Here is a 19,324-nt window from a genome sequence, read left to right as displayed (position 1 = left end):
TTCAAAACAACCCTTGGCAGCATTTTCCAAGCGCATTGAAAGCGAATTAGGGGGGTCTCTATAATCTCACGCTTTTGGGAATTGCAAACCCCAGAACATTCATCACAACCATTTTCATCATACAAAAAAACCCCAAAAAAAGTAGTAATATTTTTTGTCAGGTTCATATTTTTTTCATCATCGGAATTAGAACTGATTTGGCTCCTGGGCCTTCAATTTCTGTTTAATGACTCCACTACATCAAGGGAAGGAGGGGAGAGAGATCACTGTCATTTATATTAATTCCATTAGGATCACTCTAGTAACACATCACGCCGAGAACACTGAAACAAATTACACTAGCTGGATGACAAAAACAGAAAGACGTCCCTCCTCTTAGTGACCCTGGGGGATCACATCTGAAATCTGTCCCCTGCTCGACCTTGAGGGGGATGAGTCAAGTTGGCGGTCACAGTGAAGAAATGTCCGGCAATAGCAATGTTACCATGACAACAGCTGAATGACTGACAGACAGGCAACAGACAGGATGCGAGTGTCCCATTCCAGGAAATCCCCTCGTGCCTGATGTGTAATCCTCTTTATGAAACAGGACAGACTGCTGAGGTATCAGTGAGACTATGTGTGTGTGCGTGTCCAGTATGTGGGAAAATATGAGGCTGCAACTTCATCATCTTTCTCAGAAGTGTCTGAAGCTCTTCAGCATCGGCTTAACATCATTCATTCATGCATCCATCCATCCATCAACCACAGCCAAAGTGCCCTTCAGCTGCTGCTGTGCTTACGAGCTACACGGCCGTAAAAAATTAAACAGGATATATAAGTAATAAGAATAACAAATTAATTTACGCTAAATAAATGTGTATCTCAGTATGATGTGCAATTATTAGTCAACCTCACAAAACAATCACGGTAATGTGCGAGTCAACTGACATGAGACAAAGTGTGAGGAGATTTTGCCATCTTGAGGGTATAAAACGTCAAAACAAAACCAGTAGGATAGCAACATATGACCAAACTATATTACAAATACTTAATTCATCTAAAATGTTGAAACAAGATAATTATAGTTAGGGTCAGTCTAGTAATCACACAAATTAATACTTATATATGGCCTTCTCTCTCATTTTATATTACAAAAAATAATATTAGTGGGGAAATTTAAGGGGAGGTTTGAATGCCTTTTGCTTGAAAGTGGTCAAACTTCATGTGTTTGTGCAAATCCTAAAAAAACCCATGTTATCCTAGCTTTATTCCAGACTTAACATGGCAAACACCACCAAACCACATTTGATTGCTGATGTAAAAATTGGACAGAATCTTTCTTCTGCATTTTATATCAAATCCTAACATGGTTAAATCCTAAAACTTTATCTTTCAAGCTTAAATGAAAATAACAGATCTTCAGTGTGGACTCTTTTGGATTCCACTTTGCATATATTTATGCTCAAATACAAAATTATGTGTTATGAGACTGAGCAGAAACATGGTAGTTCCAGTGACATCTAGAATAAGAACACTTGAGGTTCAAGCTAACACTTTGTAATCAAACAGCATCCTCTGTTGGACCAACATTGTATTTCACATCCAGAGGGCACCAAAACGTCAAGGCTTTTTTGGAGGATTATTCTACCTTTAAAACGTATTGTATTTAGTAAGTCTTTAAATTCGCTTTGATTTTAAGTGCGATACCTGCAACTTGAGCTCCTAGCATGTTTTAGTCCAGCACACATTTATATTAAATATAAAAACCACAATTTCTCATAGATGTAATGTTTTATTTCATGCTACGACCAGCATCATCACACATGATTACATAGAGGGTAATTCCCCACCCCAGCACAAAAAAAAAAAAAAAAGAAGCCTTCTGAGGCACGATAGAGAATTGATATTAAATATATAAATATTTGGTACCATTTAAATACGCATTGTTCCATTTCCGTTCTGAGAATTTGAGTTGATGACAAGATTAATTCAAGAGGTACAATAAGTTGTTTACATTCGCATTTTCTTTTCTGCTTGAGGGCAAAAAAAACCTTTTGTACACAACAGCATGACACAAGGGACTATGCTGTCAGATAATGAAACACTGGGACCACATCATTAAAAAGTTGGGAAGGAAAATTGTGCTTTGGCTTCCTTCAGATATATCACCTGAAATGCGTCCGGAACATTTTATTATGCCCTGAGGCAGGAACATTAATTTTTTCCCCAATGAATTCATTGTATAAAATACTCTCTGTAATGATCACAGACATGGTAGGCCTTAATATCTCATTCATAAAGGTGATTCTGAAATCTTGCATAGTACCACTGTTCATTTGATATCAGGCATTGTGCTAAACAACGGTCAATATATGCATTTAAATCAGCATTACAAACATTTAAATCAGCATTACAAATATTGATTCAAGCATTTTACGATATTTAAACCCACTAAAGAGGCCTTTTAAGGTATACAGTGTCAAACCCTGACAATATACAACAGAAATACATCCGCTTTTCTTCATGACATTTAATCTCAGCAATCAGTCCTTTAAACTTTCTTTGGTGTCTTTTCCTTGGCATACAGCAGACATTATGTACCCACCTGTCCCATGTGCAACACTACACAAACTCTTTTCAGTAGCATGTCTCCCGTCTCACATATTGAAATAAGAAATCCACTAGAAAAAGCCTATTCCCCACCATTTTGCTGTCATTCAAAGGCAACAGTGTTACTGATTGCTCTGTATTTGCGCAGCAGCCATGTCAGCAGCACACACGAATGGTCTGCCAACTCCCACAGGGCGCTAATACGATTTATGCTGAATACACGTGTAACATTGTTCTTTAATCCTTGAGCACAGTCAAAGAGGTAGAGATGGATCAAGAACAGCCAGAGATGGAGGCCGATGAAGAGGGAAGGATTTAGGAAGACGACAGAAAGCAAAAATGAGTGAGGGAGAGCAGATGTCTACAGTCCCAGGAGTCCCATTGGTTCAGCCTAATCTATCCAGTGGACGTTGTGTTTGACTTTCTTCATCCATCTCTGCCTCCCACAGCTACCAATGCAAATCTGCAAGAGCGAGATACTGTAGGACCCTTTCACAAACACAAAAAACACTAGGATGCATTGCTCTGTCTCTTTACACATTCCTTCTATCCTTTCTCTAAACCTCTTTTGCCCACTCTGGATCTGTCTTTTCATTGTTTCGGTACATAGTTCTGGCAGCTAACCTTTATCACTGCAAAATCCCACTTTCCAAAGTATCTTCCATATTTTGTTTCCTCCCGACATATGAAACAATGATTGACAAAGAAAAGCCCTTAGAATAGCACTAACATATACTGCTTATTCATGTGCAGATTAGAATCCAATCAGAAACAAAAACGATACAAAATCTGAATCAATTAGTGTTGTCAGACTAACTAATCTAAAACGGTCTCTGAAACTTGATGGACCATCACCCGCATCTAACATAAGAATCTATATATATAAAAAAAAAAAAGTAAACAGAAAATAGCTTCGAACAACATTTGTTTCAAAAAGACTGTTTCTACAGGCTGTACAACAGCTTCTTATACATAAAGGACAAGGCCTAGATTTACAAGTTATTCCTCATCTTTTTCTCACTTTCTGCTTTTGTTGTTTTTGACTGTAGAACAGCTCAAGACTCACCAGTTAAAAAGAAAAAAAGTACCTGAGAAAGGGAGCAAGCAGGGTAACTGACAGACTAAAGAAAGAGAAGATTATGTGATCAATAGTCACAAACTTCTCCACACATACACTGAAAAAAAAAGAAAAAAAAAAAAAAAGGAAAAAAAAAAAATTACATTCGATTTCATCATAATGTACCTTGGCTTAGTTAGTTTTCCAGTTCTACTGCCCTCGGGATTTACTGTGGAACACAGCAGAAAAATACTAGTTTCCTTTCTCAGTAGTATTGAGTAGCAAGTTTTAAAAAAAAAAAACTCTTCGAACAGAATAGCATCTTTGAATCAAGTCTACTTGATGTGCAGTCTGTCGATGGGGATTTCCTTAAGATGGGACTGAATTTCGATTTTATACGAGTCGCATAGTTAAAATTTATCCTTCCTGTTACTTTTGTTCTCCCTGACATAGTGACACCTGTGAAACTCATACAATCCCTTAAGAGTGTCAAGCAACTTTGATTGTAGTCAGCCTTGTTGAGCCAAACAGAGAACCCTCTGTGAAGACTCATTTTTACTATTTGGTAATACAGTAGCACAGTGACTTGACTAGGTCTTCTAGAAGTTCTGTCATATAGGGTTTCTGTACCCTGGGCAGTGTGTAAACCAGCTCAGTCCATTCAGTAGAACTTGTCGTCAATGCGGAAATGCGGGCGTGTAACATCATCAGGGTTGAGGAAGACTGAAATAGACTTGCCAGGGTTTTCTGTCACCAGCTGTTGTAGTCGCTGTGCTAGCCGGTCGTCCTGTGGGGATCCCGCACCATATCCATGGGTAGGTGATGATAACCCATGGCCATTGCTCGCAGCTACCGCGGCCTCACGTTTGAGCTGGCATGCCTGTTGTGCCTGCTCCAAAGCAGCTCTTAAGTGCTCTGCGGGATCGGAGCGTAAATGTGCAAGTTTTCGTGCCACTAACAGGGCGGCGCTGTCCGTAAGGTGCTCAAGCATGTTGCATTGGGGGAGGAAGTAATTAGGACAATGTTTGCCCAGAATACAGTGAGCCAAATCATCAAGTAGACCAAGGAACAGCCGTGCAGGAGTCTCATGATCTGGACAGCTTAAGTAGGTTGTAGGCAAGCGATCACAAGCCCAAAACATCAAGGTACGTAGGTGGTATAAGCTAAGGCCGGTGCGAGGGCGAGCTAATATTCTTGACAGTACAGCTTTAGCTGCTTGGAAGGCTTGTGCCATTGGGTAGGGCACGCATTTCTTTAGCTGGACCTCACTGCGGGAGAAGGCGAGTCTCCATTCACGGTCAGGTCTGGTTGAAGGGCTGGCAGATGGAGAACAGCAAGGAAGCAAGTAGAACCCGCTGATGGCCTCCTCCTCTGTTATTTTGCCATCCCAGAAATGATTGGTCGTGAGCCAGCCCTGTGCGACGGCTGGCCAGCCACGAAACGACACTACTGGAAGCAAGTCGTAAAGGATACGACTAGTTCCTGCAGTCAGAATTAGTGTTGTTAGGGGACCATTCCGCTCCACACGATCAGGAACAGGAATCCCTCTTTGAGGATTTCTCCGCAACTCTTCTACCGCCGTCCCAACTACACTCCAGAACCAATCGGCGACCAGCAATGGAGAGAAATAACATCCATCTAATGACTGAGGAGGCTGCAGGGATGGAATTGAGCCTCGTACTGCTTCAGTTTCTTCATCCTCGTCTTCCAGATCTTTATTTTCTCTATTTTTCTCATCTTGACAGCAGATACTCCAACGTGTCAGCATTGTAGGGTCACAGAGGCGCAGGCTCAACCATGAATGACATGGTGGGGAGTGCCGCATGTCCAAAGTTACAGGCTGATTTCGGTCATGCAGTTTAAGAGCGGGTACCAGCAGAGTAAAGTCCAAATCAAAGTCAACACCTTTGGCATAGTCACCTAGGTCCTCTGGGTTCAGGTCAAGAACTCCTTCCCTGGCTCCACCTGATAGCAGCAGGTATTCATTGGCAACTGGCAATCGCTTGTCTACCTTCTGCACCAGGCCTGTGGAGATGAAGAATATTTATGACAAAAAGAAGTAATTTCACCATACTTTACAATAACAAATGGAAGGGCAGGTAGACATTGACTGGGAAGGACTGAGAATCCATCATCACTATTCTAAACAATTTAAAGGGATAGTTAACCCAAACATGTTGTCACCAATTACTCACCCTCATGTTGTTCCAAACCTGTATGACTTTTTATAACTTCTGTCGAATAAGAAAAAGATATTTTGAAGAATGCTGCTTTCCAAAGAGTTGACAGTTGCCTCCAACTTTCATGGAAGGAAATTACTATCAACATTCTTCAAAGCATCTTTTACAGAAGAATCTCATTAATGCTTGGAACAACTTGAGGGAGAGTAATTTTTTTAGTATACAATCCTTTAAAAGCTCAAAATGCTGGGAAATTCTGAAAAATAAAACAGTCCATTTGATTTTTGGTTTATGTCTAGTAGGTTCTTTTTGATACCAACTGCAAAAAATATAAAGAAATGCTTCCTTACAGTTTTGCTCCCAAGTAAAGTGCACTAAGAATAATCTTTACCCCACTAATGAGGAAAGGCATCACCTGGTCAAACTTCCTGTTTGAGTCTTGCTAAATGGCCGGAGGTCAGACGAAGGGCAGAAACATTATAATGTGCAGCCCTATGGCACACAACTGATTGGAATGCAGAACTAAATTTAAAGAAAATTACTGCTGTCTAGAATACTTTTAAATCTATAAGAATATAAGCCTTCAGAGCAAACATGGGAGATCATTTTGCATATATATATATATATATATATATATATATATATATATATATATATATATATATATATATATATATATATATATATATATATTTTATATTTTTTTCCTGAAGTGAGTACGGAATAAAATCAGATAAAAAGAAGGGAGAGAAAGAGAAAGCTTCTCCTAAGACGACCGACATCTCCCTAAACCTCTTCTCAGACCAAGTCAGATAATTGCAGCTGATTCAAAGTAAAAGATATAAATTAATAGTCTCACTCAATTCTGTTTTGCAATTGAAGCTGTTGCTCTTTTTCAGATGTAACCCAGATCTTTAAATTCTTAATTCATTTTTAATGAAAATGAATGTCTTGCCTTTCAATATTTTATGAAGGCAGAAATTGGTCAACACAACCAATATCTTTAGAATTATTTACCACATTTTATTTCATTTCAATCCACTGTAATTAAAAGAATCCTTTGACAATTACAGAATACAGTAAGCATAAGCTGCCATACTTAATAGTGCTTTTTATGACCCATAATCGCAAGACAATGATTCACTAGGGAAATAAGTAAAAGAACTGTTGTCTTGCTGGGAGTGTTAAAAATCACGTTGTCTAATACAAGCAGCAATGTCTTCACTAATTACCAGTTTATGCAAATTAATTCATTATGTTTATTGGTCCCTAAGGCAAAAGCCATTAGCATCAGGTGCATTTCACTCATCACTCCCTCATATGGTCACCATTATTGACCACTTGAAAACAAAAACAAAACAAAATAATGCCTTCAATAAGAAACATCACTCTCCATGACAGATGCCAATGGGTAGCTGGTTAGCATACACGCTTACAAGTCATATATCAGTGGCCGACATGCACCGCTGTCAAAGCCTGATTTACACATAGGCCTACATGACTTTAAACTCATTCACCTCTACAGGACGTTTGAGACACTGAAGTGAAATAAGTACAATGATATGATTTAAATGACATGATGCAGTTATAATAACGCAACATAATCTGTCTGTCTAAAGCATACAGGACATAGATGCATATATTTTTTGATTAATTGGACCCCTCTATACTCTATGGCTAAATGGAAAAAAGTGAAATGTTAGTAAATAAAGAGCTATCCCTTTAAAAGGGATTAACATTAAAAAGGGATACCTTTAAGATATATATATTTTTTTTTAAAGTTAGTGAAAGCCAACATGACTACACAAAAAGAAACAAAATAAATATAAAAAAAACGCATGTCTTCGCAATTTGAAAATTGGTGTATGTAGCGGGGTCACAGTGACCTTCACTTCAGGACAACCAAGTTGAGTGCTTTTTGTTTTTCCACAATAACAATGATCCCTTTTGCCCTTCACATTTTTAACACAGTTCCAATTTAATTAGTTCCTCTGGGAGAAATATGTTGCAGGTTTAGAGTGAGTCTGGAGGCAGGCATGCAGATGGTATGTTAATGTTTGTGTGAAAAACAGAAATCACGATGATTGCTGAAGGAAGCAAACATCAATGGCAATTTAAATCAAGGCACTTGTTTTACATAAATCTATTCGGGTCTTCTGAAATGAATTAACACCTAAATCCTGATGGACAGGCAAGGGTCATCAAAAGTAGATAATCTTTTTTTTTTTATTCATATATAACAAGACAGAATATTCCAAATGAATGCTAAGGAGCACGCTGCCTAGCATAAAAATAAAAAGCTGTCTACCCATCACTCTCAGTAGGTCTGTGATGGATGTTGCTTTGAAAATGTCTGAATATTTTTAGAGAGCGAGAGACGGAAACAACGAGCAAGAAAAATAAGTAGGCTTTCGGCTGAACATCAAGGGGTTAAAGCCAAGTGAAAAAGGGAAATGAAAGCAACAAGAGGCAGACAAAAAGAAATATAAAAGTTACAATGGCAGGGTGGTGGAAAAAAATCATCCAACCACGTCAGTAAACAAAGGTCCAAAAGTAAACCCAGATGCTGGAAGATTCACGAGTAACAATACAACATGCGAAAGAATACCAGAAGACAGCTAGAGGCTGAAACTTTTTCTACAGAGGAGAGTGGAAGGTAAAAAAAAAAAACAGAATAATAGAGAAAAAGAGAAACTGTCACCTAATCCAGCATTTGACAGGATTATGTGAAGCAGCTCCAGTGATGTTTTTAACGAACAATGCCGTTCTACAAATCTGCCTCTCCCTCACTTGCGTCACACAAAAAGGGCCAAAAAATAAGACATTTCGTGTGTTTGCACTGTGACAGGGCAGAGCAAGTGATTAGAAAAGGATGTTGGGGGAGATCTGGTGGGATATGTAAGGGGAAATTAAAAATAAGGGGAACTAGAGACATCTGCTGGACAAACAGCTTCACTTGAGTCAGAGGCCTGGATAAACAAAGCTCATCATTATAATCAAAACGTCTTTTAAAAGATAATTTTTTTTTTTACAGCTTCCCCCAAATTACATATTCAGTCTTTCACATTTGTTTTATACACTTCATACTTATGAACATCCTAACATCCTGAAAGTAACGATCTAAGAAAACAAACACTATTAACATTATATACAGATAGATAGATAGATAGATAGATAGATAGATAGATAGATAGATAGATAGATAAAAAGATGAATCAATGATTCATTGACTTTCATTGAAAAATTAAGTATTTCTGGCATTATCTACACACTATTTTCCAGTTTTAAGACTCATTCACACCAAAGACAATAAATATACAATATATACACAATAAAATAATTTTCTATATTAAAGCAAAGACCACACCACAGCTAGAACAATAAAGGCACAGAGAAATAATATCGCTGGAATCACTTTCAGAACGTTTTTTTTTGGTTCTCTAAAACACTGACACCCAATCAGAATCCGTCCTTTTATAAAAATCTCTGGGATTTAAAGCAATAAGCGAGTATGCATTGAAAATAAACCGACAATATTGTTTACTGGTGTGAAAGCTAATATTGTCATCTTTATAGTTATCTTCTTGGTGTCAGTGGGGCTTCGTTGCTTTGACACAATCTGTATAAATATTTGAAAATGTCTGAAAAATACCCTTGTCCTGAAGTACACTATGCTTAAATGTATAACATGGTGGTTTTATTTAGCTGATTTTAACCAGACAGCTACAGCAGTGATTTAGAGGACGGAATAAACAAAAAAAAGTGGTAAACACTCCGGGTTTATGTGTATGTTTATGTGTTCACCATGTAATCCTCACCCAGCATATTAAAGATGAAGTCTTTGGCCGTGTGCACCTCGAGTGCGGTCTGGTCTCCGAACTCTCCCTGTTCCAGCTGCACCAGCTCCTGCACCTGAGCGGACAGCTGCTCCAGAGTCGTGCCCGAGCGGAAGTCTACCTCGGACACCCGCTTCACCGTCGCAGCCGGTGCACGTGGGGCCACGGCACTCATGAGCGTCTCCATTGAGCATTACCTGAGAGAAACCACATCAATATTAACAAACTATCAGCAAAATCATCTCACTTACAATTATGTATATCAACAACTCTTAGAATCTTAAATATACTTATACGTCTTCGAATATAAAGGCTTTTTACTTTAACTATACAAGATGTACTATATGCGATTTTTTTCCATTTTGCAATAGGATCCAGTTTTCTTTTTTTACATTTTAATTAGGGCTGTGCAATTAATCTAATTTCAAAATCACAATTACAATTATGGATGCCACAATTACGTAATCATTCAAAGTCCACTCATGTTATTCTGAATGCTTAAGGTGTTTTTTTTTTTTTTTCCCTAAAGGTTATCCTAATGGTTTTTCCATTGTTTTAATTAAAGTTTTAGTTTAGCATACGTTTTCCCTTTTTCATGTAATTTAAAGAAGAAACCAGTCCAATGAAAAGTTGACAGCTTTTCATCTTATTTATTCTCATATAAAAATATGACACGACGTTGCTTCAAACAATGGCATAAACATTTACGCAAATTGTATTAATCATAATTAATAATGGCAGTTACAATTTCAAGCGAATAATAGACAATCAAGTTATTTTAATTGCCGTTTATTAAACACTTCTCGGCACTAAACGATAAACACACTAAACGGCTAATGCATGAACAAGACACTATTTACTCAGGACTACTAATTACCCAACTTAAACTCAGATTAATATTTAATACCGCCTAAATAGTTAAACGCGGGTTAGTTATTCATAGCGGCTGAAGAGAATGTGGGTCAGTGGGCAGATTAATCAGCTAATTAGCCAGCTAATGTCTCTCCAGCGAAACTACTGATCCACTTGACAGGTCGTTATTATACACATAGCGACAACTCTGAAACATGTCATCTAAACAATAATTCCTTATGGCGTGTGCTGTTTGAGAGGGAATAGATTGTTTCCGTTTAATAAACGAGCATAAGCTGCGTGAAAATCAAGCAGCCCAAATGAGCCGCCTAGCAGGTGTGGAGCGAGCTAACGTGCTAACCAGCTAAACACCTCTAGATTCGCCAATGACTATGTTGTTTGTAGTTTACACACACCCTGTTTACCGCTGGCTCGGTGCGCTCTGCCTTAGACCCCGGGTTGTTTGTTGTGAGTTCTTTTCTCAAACAGGATTTCAGCTCGCGTCATTTCCAACAGGTCCCCCTGCGCGCACCTTCCCACTGGCGATACTACTCCCGGAAATCGCGGACCTCTACCGAGGATCTTGGGATTAGTAGTACTGTTTTAACGGGACGCAAATGTATCCAGGCCATCAGCGTCAGGTGCAACTTTTATACAAAAGAGTCAGCTATGTGCACTGATTATGTCTCGCAACAATCATTCAGTTGAAGCTTTTGGTAAATTATTTTCTGTTAAAACTTCTTCTATTATAACTTTATTAGAAGTAATATTATATTATATTATATTATATTATATTATATTATATTATATTATATTATATATCTTTAAATTACATTAGATCAGATTAAATTATGGTTTAAATTTTAAAGCAAGGATAGAAATGATAATTGATCAATGATCAAAAGAAAAAAGGAAATACTCTAAAAAGCAGCTGTATATTTTATTTAATTTATATATTCATTTATTTTATTTTATTATTTAAGTTACATGAAAATGTAAAGTTTTTTTGAAAGACATTTACCTTAGGAAGGATCAAATAAATTATAATGAGCTTTCTATTCTTCAAAAACCTTTGGGAAAAAGGCTGTTTACTTTAATTATAACAATAATAGTTTCAGCACTAGGTCTATGTGAGACTGAAGACTCAGAATTCTGCATTGTTTTCCTATAAATAATTGTAAAATAAAAAAATAAAAAAATCACAATGTTGTTACAGTATTTTTTTTTTAATAGTTGGTAATCTTAAAAAAATATAGTAAGAATTAATAGCTAGGTACTAACCCTTGAACCTACCCCTAAACCTAACCTTATATTCCTGGTATTTCTCAGGTAGGTACACAGTAAGTAAATGTACATGTAACTACATGTAAGTTCACATACTGTAAAATAAAGTACAACCAAAAATAATTTAAAAAAATGTATAAATAAATACTCCCTAGAAAGATACACAAACATTTAGAAACCATGATATTAACTGTAATTATTAAATTAAAAGGCTATAAACTAAGTGTAACTTCTGCACTAATGTAGCCCATGTGATTGCTCTGAAATGGTTGAACGCTTTCCCCAAATGTGAGGTTTTGGGTGAACTAAAACGTTTGTTTTGGCGATCAAGGTGCAACCTGAAAAAGTTTGAGAACTGCAACTCTGCCCTTTAGAGTGAGGGAACAAGCTTTTAAAAGACAGACACCGTGGACTCCAGTCAAATGCTCCCCTGACAGCTTTTAAACTCCTCCTCTCCTCGGCTCTAATACTTTTTTCCAGGAGGTGAAGAGTGATCAAAAGATTTTCAAAAACCCTCGCCAGCTCTCCCCGTCCCGTTCCGACCCCCTCTGCTGTGGTGTCACCTTGAAATACCTCCCCTTTGAAGCAGCATCTAAGAGGCTGACAGCGCAGATAATTGATGCCGTGCAAGAAACGGAGGAGGCCAAAGACAGCGAGGAGCTTTTTAATTCTTCGCTTCTGCAGCATCATTCTCTCTGCACCATCCCCAACAGCCTTACACCTTCTAATTAACGACTGAACCCTGTAATCTAATGCGCATATAATTATATCTTCATTTATAATACAAAACTCTTCTGTATTCAGTTTCTTTAATCAAGCTTTTGTTCGAATGCAATCCACTTGCCTCTCGCACAAAACCGCATGGCCATATTCATGGCACAAAAAAGCTGGACGGCAGTTCAAGTGAGGTTTTAATAGAGAAGAATGTTTAGTGACAGCTTTTGAAGGAGCGCATCTGAAAGAATGACGATCTTTTTGGTGCAGGGTTAAAAGGAGACTGACATGTTGAAAATGTATTAGCAATCTTCTGCAGGATGTGCCGTTATGATTGACGTCTCAAAAAAAAAAAGGAGCGGGAAAGAGAGAGTTTAGGTAATCATATCAGCACGTGTGGCCATTTCATTCAAAGCGAACTTCCCACACCTTTAGAGAACGACGCGTTCGACAACCGGGGGTCGCACTACATCACACTGGGAAATGAATTGGCACTGCCCACACAAGCGAGGGTAAATGCGAAATGTCAGTTGGTGTTCAGGGGAGGAAGTTAAGCCACATGAATACCGACAAAGAGAGCCTTCAACTCCCATGAGTCGCAATTAACAGTACCTACCTCGCTGCCACTGACCGCTTCTTACCCAATTGAAGCGAACCGAGTTAAAAGTTGCTTGCCCACAGCACTGCCCCTTAGATGCTGGTTCAAACACAGAAAGATCATTCAAGCACGATGAGAATTTAACGACCGAATGACCACAGGGCCACTGCAATGTATTGGTTGCTTTAAACATCGATTTTTACTGGCTGCATCTATCCAGACAGAGCCAGGGAGGAGACACTTAACACAGCCTCATGAAGCAAAGCGCGATACGCCTTTATGGATTTTAACGAGGAGACCCTGATCTGACTTCAGTAATGAGCGACTGGTGGAATTCCCAGCGCTATTGAAATGTCAGTTAGGAGGAAGAGGAAACAAGGAAGAAACTTTTCAAAATAGGCTCCAGCTTGGAGGCACCAAAATCAGATCTAATTATACATAACCAAAAAAATGCCTTTATATTGTTCCGTCCTTCAAGCATGTCTATCTTTTTACAAGCACAGAGACATTTCTTATTCTTCCATCAGGATAGTGAAGAGGAGACTAAAGTGGTTTGATTGCCTTGCCCTGATTTGCAGGGCTCTGCTAATAGCCTAAGTTAATGAGGGTTTTACGAGTGGTGTGATCACTTTATTGGGACGTGCGGCATCAATAGAAGCCTTTCGCCTCAATAGAGTTGGCTTATGAGGCTGCCCTTGCAAATTGACCTGAGGATTTATAAAGCAATTTTCAAAGGTCCCCAACCCAGCTATGTGCCGACAGTCACAGGCCCTAGAATTAGAACCTCATTGGATTTCACTTTTCATTTGAATAAAGACAAGTTTGGACACTAGAAGCGCTAAAAGTAAGGTCGCAGATAATGAACTGCTTTGTACTGTCATACTTACAGGATCAAAGCCCGAAGGCTATTGAGATCTTGACCTGGGAGAAACATTCAGAGAAACATTTCCTCCAATATCAGAAGGTCAAACCGGCAATCAGCTTTGCAGACCGCTTTATTTTTTCAAACAAAGCAAAAGTATGTACATACACTTTCAAGACATGAACAAACCCATAGTGTGACTCATTCGCTCTCTGTAATAAGCCACAAAGGAAAGCTTTTCAAAAGTTTTTTGTTCCCCATGCTGACAAAATAAAAATTCCTGTGACAGTGTGGAGAAAAAAAAAGAAATATGTTTGATCCCAAGGCCTTATCATCGCTTTCCAGACATGACTGAAAAGGGGTTAGATAAGATGTGAAATTCTCCACCCCTTTCTTCTTCAGTCACCCTATAGCTCCTCTTTTCATGTTCAAATGACAAAACAGAACAGAATCACTGAGAATGTTAAAACAACACGGTTAAGGTCTGCCAAATGGAGTCAAAGTTCAAAGAGCCATCGCAGCCCATCCAACGATGAGCAATGAGCCTCCAATTGGCGCCAGCTTGCTGAAGCTGGGGTCATTGGTTAAGGCCTGGTGGTAGAGTGGGCCACAGAAGCAGCCCATGCCAGCAAGAAGGATCGCCCCCGCCTTGAAAGAAAAAAAAAAACAGAAGTGTGTGTTAATTTATGTGATTGCTACTGGTTTGTTCCTTGTCAAAGTCATTCAGTTCTCAATATAAACTCTGCTCAAGCTTTGGTGCTTTATTCAATTCAACTAACATACTTTTTGTCATCAAGCAAAGTACAGCATGATAAGCATCATACTTCTATTATATAAAGCGTTATAATTACTTTTCCTGATGGTAATTAATAATTTGTAGTAGATCACTTTTTTTAAGTAACTTACCCAACACAACAGAGCAGCACAACCCAAATGATCGAATTGGTGCAAAACATTTTATGGACGACAGTTTCGTGAACCTAGCAGAGTACAAGGCTGGCTGTGCAAAGGCTATTTCTAAAAAAGAAATGTGTTCAATTTTGACTTTGCTCTGACAATCTGGCACTTCTCCATCAGCTACTGTATTATGTTTTGTTAATATTTAAAAAGTATTTGCTATTGATTTCAATTGCGTTGTTTTAAGCAGTGTAGAGAATCACGTGTGTGTGTGTGTGTGAGAGAAACATGGACACAGCGGAGTTTGAGAGGCGGGGATAGAGGGACTTAAATAATGTTTCGTATTGTTTTTATAATAATGTTTTTTTGAACATTCAAGCATGTCAACATATCATATGACCCTATTAAACATGAAATGAATATCGTTTAAACAGCGAAGATACATGCAGACATGGTAACAAATCAAATGGGAGCCAGATATCAGGCTTGATACCAGCGATGTTCAATCAGTAGAAACTTATGAATCAGTCATAATCATATGATTTATTTTATAACAATGAGCAGCTGACTGCACATTATCCTTCTTTTGTAAAAGGCTACTTAACAAATAAAGTAATACAAATTGATATATTGATCTACGTTATCTACTATTTAATAATGTGAAACAAAAGACCACAGAGGGATAGAATACAGCCAAAGCTCTGCTATTAGGAAATTGGTTGCCTGGGACAACTGCCACTTTGTACAATTTAAAATAATTAAGACGATATTACGGTCACAGAATACTGCAACTGACCATCTACAATAAAATATCCAGAACAACCATATATTTGAAAGGTATAGACATAAAAGCTATAACGTAAAAAAATTTATTCAGATAAATTTTGGACACTTTGTGACAGTGAGGTCATTGAAATCAGCTTATATTTAATGATTTCACTTACTACTGTAGTTATCATTACGCCAATGTCAGTTTAGCACTAAACATGTTCATGTTGAAGTAAAAACGATGATAAAAGGTGATTACCAGAGCAGGTTTTCTACAGCGAGCAGCTCCTAATAATGCCAGGCTGTGGTAGATGTGGTACTTGTTTGCTGTATCATACAACTGAAGAAACAAAAAGAACAGGAAAAACATGGGCCAATATTTTGGGATAAAAATAATAAAAATGCCCCAATACTACTAAAGCTTATTTCCACCAAAAAAAAAAAAAAAGCTTTGCTAAATCATTATTACATAAAAGGTTGACTTTCTGAGATAACAAGTCATAATTATGATAGAAATTAAGTCATAATCATGAAATACAAGATAACACTTTAAAATAAGGTGTCGTTTATTAACATTTGTTAATGTATTAACTAACACAAACATGAACAATGCATTTATTACAGTATTTACAGTATTACAGTATCTTTGTTAACGTTAGTTAATAAAAAATACAATTATTCAGTGTTAGTTCATGTTTGCTTTAAATTGTGATTTCAATAATGCATTAGCAAAAGCTGAAATTAGTCTTAACTAAGATTAATAAATGCTGTAGAAATATTGTTCATTCTTAGTTCACATTAACTAATGTTGTTAACTAAAGTTTACTAATTAACCTTATTGTAAAGTGTTACCAAATGCAAAGTCTAAATTGTTACATAAACATCAAAATAATAAGTCATAACGGAGATAAAGGGGCTATATGTAGTCATCTAAAAATGCGTTGCCACAATTATGACAGGCATTCTTTTAAAAGTTAATGTCAATATTATTATTTATAAAAGAGTATTTTTTTTCTAATTCGACTAAAACTGACTTCCACCACAAGGTCCTGCGTACAAAGCAAAGCAGTTTTCATTTACTATTTTAGGTAAGATGAAAAGAGTGACAAAGCAGCAAAGCATGATAGCCAAGTATCCTCACCTCTCTCTGGTACTCACTCGCTTCACTGTGCCTGAATCCTGCCCAGGAGAGAAAATAAGAGTTGCAGAAAAGCCATACAAAACTTTCAGAAAACGCTCAGTCCCGTGAGTTCGGTCACGTTCGATCTGTCAAGTGCCCAGTGGTAATAATCTTAACGTCTTGACGCAGCAATTGCCTGACGAGACCCAAATAAAACACAATCGATCAGAAAGGATACCTACCGTGAGCTCCATATGCACCTGCTGCGACAGCAAGAGCCCCAGAAATCCCTGCTACCCTCTGGACCAGCAAAGCGGCGTTCATGACTCCTGAAGTAACCAGAGTACAGCCGTAAGTACATGCAGGAAACTGACGTCATTACGGATCTAACAGGAAGAGTGACACAATCTACTTGTAATTACGAGCGCTGAGCCAAGATGGCGTCCAAGGGCGCAGTTTCACATCACGTGAGCGTTCAGATAAATCATTTCAGTGAAGCGAAAATGTTACTAGTTAAGAGCAACCAAATTACACAATATAGTAATTGAAACTAATAAAATAGACCTATAATGAGTTATTTGTTTAAAATAGTACACTTTGCGCGAAGGTGATTTTTCGTTCAAGGTCATAAAAACACTTAGGCCTTAACAGTATTTTTATATGTATAATTTTCCCTCTTGCAGCCCTATCTTTTGAAACCCCGACATGCGACTGCCGTGACCCTCATTCGCTATTTCATCAAACAAGCTCTCTACCTTGGCCACCGAAAGCCGCAGCACGCATAATGTAGTGCGTATGAATTATTAATAATCCGCCATTTCACTAAAAAAAAAGTTATTAAGTCTAATTCTCGTGGTTCATAGATTCGTGCATATCTCATAAGTTTTAGACAAAACGCAGACTTATTAATGCACATTCTAAACTCAGAAAAATTATATGAAACCAATAACATTTTCTTATGAATATTTGCTGTATTTTTAGAGTATGTACGCATTTAATTTCTCTATTCAACTGTTGGGGGAATAAAGCCATTTTGGAGCTTGTTTACTATTTCTTTCAGTATACTAAAGCAGGCATGGGCTTTCAGCGTCCAGTGAGGGGCGCTGTTTTACTTTGACTGTTGCTAAGACTAAGCTGTCTGAAACGTCTGTGGGTGTACAAAATAAGCCCTTAATATCTAGAAAATTACATTTTTAGAAATCCTGTCCTTGAGTAAACACAAGGTTTTGGTCCAAATTTGCGATGCACACAAAATAATTAACCTGTTAAAATAACCTGCAAAACAAATCAAAGGTTTTTGGCCCTACATTTGCATCAGCGCAACAGTGCTGATGTAATGTAGGATGTAAACATTCTCCAGTCAATGAAAACATTTCCATGCCTTCTGTACTTTCCATAACTCTGTTTATACAAGTGTACACAGGAGTTTTGAGCAAAGGTTAGATTTAGGTTTGTAAATATGTCTATTAGGCCTATAATAGCCTACAGTAGCCTAAATGCCATTTTTCTTTCCTCTGACCTTTGTGTTTACACTCGCTTTCCATGTGGTGGCATTCATATTTTACTGTCCAAGTGGTGAGATATGGTCCTCAAAATGTAGTAAAAGCCTGACCCATTTGTAGATGAACCTTTTTGACAGTAGTAGTGTGTAAAATAATGTTTGTGTGCTTGTTTCTGCGTTATCTGTCTGCTAGTTTGCATACTCTTGTTTAGCAAATTCTGTAATGTCAAGTACAGTTCTCTTAATAGCCTGCATAATGTTCTTTGTGCGTGTGGGAGCGTGGAAGTCAGGCGGATACAGAGAGCTGTACAGTATGTGTTTCTGAGTACATAAAGAGACTACACCTGACAGTCTGTTCCAGCGAAATGGCTTTGTTTTCTCACTAGCGCTATTTAGCCACTAACAGAAGACAAAATGACAAGCAGAACAGCACAACCACGAAACATTAAACCACACGCACTTGATGCACTGGGGCTGTCTCTGTCAGGGCTTTCTAAACCAAACACTAGTTTACATAAAAGCGGTTCCCTCTGCTGCCTGCCCACAAATTTGCCAAGTTTCATCAGAATCCTTATCTGTCAAGGTCATTTCTGTTTGTTAAAAACTTATTCGGATGCTCACAAAAAAAGACCAATGCAATCAAACCATCCGAATCCAAATGAATGATCTAACCACAAGATGTCCATTTGCTTGTCATGCAGTTCTGTGAATAATCTCTCTTCTAATCAAAAGGCAAGATGCTTTAATAACATCTGTGTTAACATCTGTCATAAGTAGCACGGCTGTATTTGTTTGGGTCAAAAGTATAAACTATTATAGTTATATTATATAAAATTATTATACTTTCAAGCCAAAAGTCATTAGGATATTATGTGAAGATTATGTTCAATTAAGATATTTAGTACATTTTAAATATCTTAAAATGGATGACTTTAAAGGTGATTTTCTCAATATTCTGAGTTGTTTCAGTTGTACATCAGCCAATATTGTCCTACATCATAAAAAAACACATAAACTGAAAGTCTGTTTATTGAGATTATGTATAAATCTCAATTTCAGAAAA

General features: G+C 37.7%; 2 protein-coding genes across 3 annotated transcripts; both read right to left on the bottom strand.

The window, feature by feature from the left end:
- Nucleotides 1-1,785: 1,785 nt before the first annotated feature.
- LOC122349405 (protein MB21D2-like) lies at nucleotides 1,786-11,094 on the bottom strand. 2 transcript variants are annotated; one of them, XM_043245438.1, is made up of 3 exons: nucleotides 10,934-11,094; nucleotides 9,648-9,862; nucleotides 1,786-5,674 (listed from the first exon to the last, which is right to left on the bottom strand). In XM_043245438.1, the coding sequence occupies exons 2-3, from the start codon at nucleotides 9,850-9,852 to the stop codon at nucleotides 4,311-4,313; spliced, it is 1,569 nt and encodes a 522-aa protein (XP_043101373.1). In that variant the 5' UTR covers nucleotides 9,853-9,862; nucleotides 10,934-11,094; the 3' UTR covers nucleotides 1,786-4,310. The 2 variants fall into 2 exon arrangements, with proteins under 2 accessions (XP_043101373.1, XP_043101374.1); XM_043245439.1 differs by having other exon boundaries at nucleotides 10,943-11,094.
- Nucleotides 11,095-14,090: 2,996 nt separating this feature from the next.
- LOC122349607 (transmembrane protein 256) lies at nucleotides 14,091-17,155 on the bottom strand. The gene is made up of 4 exons (XM_043245717.1): nucleotides 17,003-17,155; nucleotides 16,782-16,819; nucleotides 15,900-15,980; nucleotides 14,091-14,623 (listed from the first exon to the last, which is right to left on the bottom strand). The coding sequence occupies exons 1-4, from the start codon at nucleotides 17,082-17,084 to the stop codon at nucleotides 14,480-14,482; spliced, it is 345 nt and encodes a 114-aa protein (XP_043101652.1). The 5' UTR covers nucleotides 17,085-17,155; the 3' UTR covers nucleotides 14,091-14,479.
- Between the last annotated feature and the right edge of the window lie 2,169 nt (nucleotides 17,156-19,324).

The sequence above is a fragment of the Puntigrus tetrazona genome, chromosome 7, assembly GCF_018831695.1.
Source record: "Puntigrus tetrazona isolate hp1 chromosome 7, ASM1883169v1, whole genome shotgun sequence".
NCBI lineage: Eukaryota > Metazoa > Chordata > Actinopteri > Cypriniformes > Cyprinidae > Puntigrus > Puntigrus tetrazona.
The sequence above is the reverse complement of the archived record's forward strand: the minus strand, read 5'-3'. Positions and strand labels throughout refer to the sequence as shown.